Source organism: Pterocles gutturalis, unplaced genomic scaffold (assembly GCF_000699245.1).
Source record: "Pterocles gutturalis isolate BGI_N339 unplaced genomic scaffold, ASM69924v1 scaffold24873, whole genome shotgun sequence".
NCBI classification, from domain to species: Eukaryota; Metazoa; Chordata; class Aves; order Pterocliformes; family Pteroclidae; genus Pterocles; species Pterocles gutturalis.
The window spans coordinates 42,923-49,638 of record NW_010121154.1 but is presented as its reverse complement, the minus strand read 5'-3'; the positions used below and the strand labels follow the sequence as shown (position 1 = coordinate 49,638).

At 37.6% G+C, this 6,716-nt stretch overlaps 1 protein-coding gene across 1 annotated transcript in view; it reads right to left on the bottom strand.

Moving 5' to 3' along the window:
• Nucleotides 1-1,227: 1,227 nt before the first annotated feature.
• HELZ (helicase with zinc finger) overlaps nt 1,228-6,716 on the bottom strand; it is a gene marked incomplete at its 5' end in the record, with an annotated part of 45,680 nt that continues 40,191 nt past the window's right edge. Inside the window, 2 exons of the mRNA XM_010077159.1 lie at nt 1,228-2,764; nt 5,901-6,153. Of these exons, the coding sequence (XP_010075461.1) occupies nt 2,433-2,764; nt 5,901-6,153 (585 nt within the window). The remainder of the gene's footprint in view (nt 2,765-5,900; nt 6,154-6,716) is intronic.

Here is a 6,716-nt window from a genome sequence, read left to right as displayed (position 1 = left end):
GATAGCAGTAAATTAACAAGTGATGTTTATTAGTTTAATATTCAAAGATGGTGAACAGAATCAAAAGACTGCTCCATAGAAATGAGTGATTTCGAAACCCCTGAAATTACAATGCCGACTCGGCGACGTGAAGTGCATTCGAACCCTACCTCTCTCCTGCCACAGCCTTGCCCATCTCATCGAGAACTCTTCACAGACTATAACGTTCAGGCACACAGATTTTTCTTCTCTCAGAGCAGTGCCAGGCACTCGGTGGAGGAGAACTGGCACAGCCCCACTGAAATAAAAAAGACTGAGGCTAACTTACTGAGCACACGCCCGGCCCCTGCAAATGGATTTCCCACGGACCTATTTCTGCAGCCGTCAGCTCGGCAAAAAACCCATTTAACAGTACTTCTGCTTGATTCAAGGTTGCAGAATTTGGCCTCTATGCATTTTTGGGTCCTCTGGATTTGATGCCATATGCTGAAGTGCGAAGCATAACCTGGCAGGGGCTTTTCCCTCCCCCAGCATCTTCTGTTTGGTATAGACATTAGGAAATAAATTAACAAGTTACGGTGCTTTTCTTTACAGCAAAAAGAAGGAAAAAGTTATTTTCAAATTAAGTTTTTGAATCATGAACCGGCAAAGATTTATAATAAAAAATTTATACGCAAACCTCTGCGGCGTACTGAGTTTAAATCAACCCCGTTATAGAAAGACCCTTACCTTAAAACATGAAGTCAAATGCAGAAAAAAACCTGATTGTAACCAGAGCAAAAATCTGATTGAATACAGCAGCAGCCACTGCTCGTTACTCAGGTGTCCCATGGACAGCTGGAAAAATCTGAAATCACCCCACACAGCTCTAAAATTGGAATTCTTGTATGTAATAAGTGGAGGAATACTGCAACTACACCCAGCTCAGTCCCTGGAAAATATTTAAAGTTATTTCAAGTGTAAAAGAAAAACTACTTATCTGGAGAAACTACACAAACAGCCCTCTCTGCCTCCCCAGCCGCCAAAGTACGAACAGTGCGCAAGACCAGAAATCTTTATGGACAATTTATCTGCTGAGCTTTCATTCACACTTGTTTCTTTAATTTTTAAATATCCCATAATTTTTTTTATTTTTTTTTTTTTAGTTTGTATTCCTGAAGGGCCAGGTTTGTGGGGAACTCAGCAGAATTCATATAGATAAATAACCTGGTAACCATTCTTATCCCCAAAAGATTTAGATTAATTTGGATACAGTTTTGACAAACATTAAATCTCTTCTTTAATGATGTTCCTCAAACAAAACAGTTAGCAAAATATCTGAATTTCCTTGTATAATGTCACATTTTAATGTAAACATCAAATAATGTACCAAAAGTTTTACCGGAAAAAAAAAAAAAAAATTAAAGCGGCACAATTCTTTATACCACTGGAGAAGGAGGGGAGGAAAAAGCCAGAATACAAACATTTACACATGCATAGTGGAAAAAATAAACAAACAAACAAAAAAAGTATTTTACTAAATTCACGCATTTTTTTTAAAATAGTTATTAAATCTACTAAGCACCAACATACCTAAAAATTTATTTTCAGCTTCATGATTCATTTAAAAAACCTATCAAATTAACTTTTCAAACAAGCTTATATTACTAGCTTGTCCAAAAATAAAATGTAGAGTTTTTTTGTTTGTGTTTTTCTTTTTTTTTTGTTGGGGTTTTTTTTGGGTTTTTTTATTCTTTTTTTTAAAGTATACCAATACTTTTTATCTGAATGTTTCCAAACAATGGCATAGGTGTCTGCAAAGAATGCCTTTACCCTACAGTGGATGGAAAATACAATACCACATCATACAGAATCTAAAACTATAAAAGTCTGAGAATGCAGCATCCCTTCACAAAAAAGCTGATAAAACTGAAAGTATTTAGAAGATGCTGCACCTTTATTTAAAAAAAAAAAAAATTAAATGAATTTAAGCAGAAATAACATACATTTTTACATTAACTGGCCATTTCTGGTACAGAAACCCAGCATAGTATGCTAATGTTATTGAATAAATGTAAATGCTACTTACAATCTTCTTAAATACAATTTAGACAAACTTTTTTTATTATTTTTTTCTTTTTTCCTTTTTTTTTTCCTTTTTTAAAATTGTACAGGTAACCTCTCAGCTGCTAGTTTAATGCAACATATCATTAACATTACACAAATTAAAAAATAACGTGTGTGTGTTTTCCTACATAAAAGCTTCCAAAAAACCGACCCACATCAAAAAATGCAAAATAATGGAATATAATTAAAAAAAAAATTAGTTGCAAGTCTAGCAGCAAAGCAATTAAGTGAGGATATATTTACTAATATAAACAAAGGGAATATTTGCAACTACAGGTGAAGCCCCAACTATCTTAGATCTACTGACACAAATAAAAATTAAATTCTCTCTAAAAAAAATAATCTGATTATTTAAAATAGGAGTAAAAGCCATTGCTACCTGATGAACTACCTAGGCTAAGTTCCTGAAACAAAGACAAAGGGTCGCTATTCTTTTTTGTCTGCTCAGGAGGAGGTTTGGGCTTTGGCGGAGCCCGCAGAGCACTTGCGTAGGACATGACAGGCTTGCTCCCACCAGCGTTCTGCTGGCTGTTGCTGTTCGACTCCACGATCTGCTTGTTGGGCATGAGAGGTGGGAACTGGCCGAGGTGTTGTAGCACGCTGTAGTTGAAGGAATTGGAGAGCTGGATGTTCTCGGCCTTCAGGTGTTCTTCTGGGGGCTTGACCGTCTTCGGTGGAGCTGCAAAAGGAGCAATCAGAGTTTGTGTAAGTGAAGAGCTCTGACTTGGGAGATCTGTCTATAGTAACCCCAAAGCAAGGGCTCTGGGGGACTGAAACTATTTTCTGTGTTTAGTCACTTGTGGTCCTAGGAAATTTCATCATTATCTACCTTCATTTCTAACTCCTGGATCTTGCATTATCCTTGTCAGCAATGCCAGGAGGACTGATATCATTAACCATATTCTCCACGCGCGGGCACGGACAGAGTTCATAACGCTGAACCTGCCATTGGGCACGGGCGGGTTTAGCAGAGGCACCGAAGGTAGGCTGCTTCGGAATGGGATATACTCTAATTTAACCACTTTATCCTCTGAGACAGCACAAAGACTATTTCATTCTTCTTGCTTTATAGCTTAATGGGCTGAAATTAAAATTTACAGCACCATATATAATTCATTCTCAAACAGCAATTCAGAGTCCTGAATGCCAACCAACTAATTATTGGTATTTTAGTCGGAATGTATTCCTGCTAATTGATATGTTCTGGCTCCTCATTTAACAACTCCTGGAACCATCAGAAAAAAACGGGGCTTTAAACCATAGGTATAAAACTGCTTTCAAGTGAATTTCCCGAATCCTAATGAGGTATCTTACTTTTGTCTGGAGAATTCTGCTGCCTTACATAGCTAGAGAAACTCTACCCTGAAATGCAGGTACACGTTCTATCTAAAATAGCCTAGGAGTTGAGAAACAGATGTATTCTCCAATTATTTCAATCTCTAAATGTATAATGGTATTTTTAAAGTGCACATACCAAAATGTACTAACAAATGAGTACAAAAGTAGAAAAACATAAGTATATAGTTAAGTTTCTCACTGGAAGGATCACACACAGGCTTTTGTGTCAAAAAAAAAAAAAGAAACCCCACCAAACCCCAAACCAACCCAATCCTGAGAAGAATGAATATGGAAAGAACATAAGCAAGACAGTGTCGCTTGGGTTGCTATGATTCAAAAAAAACCTCAGAACACAAGCAAAAAGAGCTACCAAAAATAACCGTAGCGCTCAAGAAGACAAGTCATGACAAGCAGGGCTGGAGGTGAAAAGAGGTGTCTAACAGAAGAAAAAATATTAAATAAACATATTGAATAAGAACTTAAATAATTTTCTTTCTATCAAGAGAAAAAGCAATGCAAATCAAGCTCTCAAACTGCAGTTTTGGAAAGTGCCTTCATGTTAGAGCACGGAGCAATTCCCAGCAGCTCTCCTTGCACTCCGTGAATCCCCACTGATACAGCCCGATCCTTGTGCCGCAGCCATTCCTGTGTACAGGAAATATAAGCCCTGGCACGGTCTGCTGTCAGGATTGCTCACTCCTGGGCAACAAATATAGGCTCAGAACTAGTTCATAGCATCTCATTCTCATGGATTTTTATTTCATGGATAGAAATCACTAGTAGCCAGAAACGCTGTAGTTACAGGTCATTACCCCTTAGCACGGTAAAACACATCTGGGCTTTAAATACGACCATCGCAGCCAGCGAGCGGTATATGCAGGAAAGCACAGCAGCCATACAACTGGAGGTTTGCTTGCACGAGCCATTAGATACAGGGCAATGTCGCATTTACATATATTTACAGAACAGAAACCATGCCTAACTACAGTAAAAAATATTTTCATCGCAAATTCAGACACTAGTCAGAACTTGCCCCTTTCATTGAGGATTTATTGACAGTAAATGTATAGATATGGTACTTTGTACGTACACACATTTCCTCTGAGGATTCTACTCACAAACCTCTTCTCAATCTTTACACTAAAGCAAGGAAATGTGGTATCAGCTGATCCCAACACAGTCTTGCCAGGATTCCTGAGCTCCTATCGGATAACCAGAGAGTCTAGAGAGCAGCTTCAGGGAGGGATGCCACTCTTGGTGACACATAATATCATACATTCAGCTCCCTGATTTGTGGGAAAAATGGAAACAGATCGAAGGAGGTGCCCTGAGCTTGAAGCTTTGAACTTAGCACAAAAGATGCTGCCATAAATATGGTTTTGTAAAATAATATTTTCACACTTTGGAAATGAAAATGCACATTAGGAACTGAAGACTTAAATGCCGTCACTGATATAAACAGCTTTCTTTCATCGGTCTACACCGCATGTTTCTACTTCACAATTACTATATTATGAAATTACACGTTTTAGGTTTATAAAAATTGACCACAAGCAATTAGATCTCTTAAGGGCAATAAAGCCAGTTTAGAAATAATTTTTCACATTATTGTTTTTAACACTGGAAGATTGTTCATATTTTTATTATTTTTTTTTTAATTATCATTGGAGATCCTTAAAGCAAAGTAATGCAGAAGAAACTGTACTATTCTGGTAATTTCATTCTTGACAAACATTAAAAATATGGAGAAGAGAAGAATAGCTGCACTGCTCTGACTCTCTACTTGCAGCTTTTTTTAATCACTGAAAAGTTAATTTAGTTTCTCTCTCCTAAATCAATCAGCACTGCTACTACCACCAGGGAAGCCAGGTTCCAGTGTGGTTCTTCCACGCTGAGAGTTTAAACTTCATCATTACTTTGATGAAGTACTAGAATTTACTAGGAAATACACTGCGATTACTAATTCAGTTTATGTAGTTTCTCCCCCAGACGGTAATATCAACAAGAAATATCACTGATTCTGGAAACAAATAATCTATCTTGCAAGTAACTCCCATGAGTTACCTTAGCTCCTTTTAGCAAAAATTCCATTGCACTTGAAACCACTGGAGGAGAATATGTGGGTTTACCAGGAACTTTTGTGAGAAGTCTAAGGAGCAGTATTTCCTTTTGTAGATGAAGAATACTCAACAGTATTCTTCTTTTGACATCAGCAATGTACCAGAAGTTTAACAAAATAGCAAATGAAAATAGGATTACTCTAGGCAAACCTTTAACTACTAAAACAATGAATACTTCAAAAATCGTTGCTTAAATGAGTTTGAGGATTTGAAGAGATAGCAGAAAATGTTTTGTGAAGAGGAAAAAACAACAAAAACAACCAACTCTTTCATTTATATTTGCTCTCTCCAGCCTAAGGTGTCTACTCAATGGAGCAGAGAGAGAGGCAGAGAAGCAAAGACCAAGCCTGTACCTACCTAACAACTCCCGGGGTGGAACGGCTCTGTTGGCTCCGTTGCATGGAATGTTTGGGTATGGGGCAGATGAGGAGGAGTTTACCCACAACTCAGGTGATGAATAGTTGAAAGATGACTGGTTATTGTGGTCCTGAAGCTCTTTACACTGACCAAGACTGTCTTGAGGAGTGCTTAATTCTTCAGAACAAGCCTGGACTGAACTAGAGGAAATTCTTCTTTGGTACAACGGCCTGCCTGGTCCTCTTGGTTCATACTGTGAACGAAAAAAAAAACAAAACAAAAGGTCTTTTGCTCCTTTTATTCAACTGCATGCATCAAATGCCATTTTTCCATTCAGTTTGTTGCTATGCCATGTCTTGTGAAAAAAAAAAAAAGTCCTTCGCATTTAGGAAAAAAATCTAATACATTTCAAGTTTTACATTGTCATCGATAATGTATTTAATCCACAAAACAGCCACAGAATTTCAAAGGAAGCACAAAGAGCTTCAGCTGAGATTCCTGAATTCTTACCAACCCTTACATCTCACACTCCTACGCGGGAGATGTATCATACGGTGAGGAGGAAGATACCCAGCATTTACAAAGGAAGCAGAGGAAGCACAGAAAGCTACAAGAGAAAATGTCCAATTACAACGTAAAGAGGAAAAAAAAAAGGCTTTTAGTTTCCCAAGGACAAATGAGTGACTTACACCAGGACTTAGAGAAGCATGATATATTTGTATACTGGATTTTGTGTATGTACACACAAAACAAGTGCTCTGGAGAAGTGTGTGCCCTCAGGAGAAATAATGCAGAGAATTTTATCTGAAACCACAG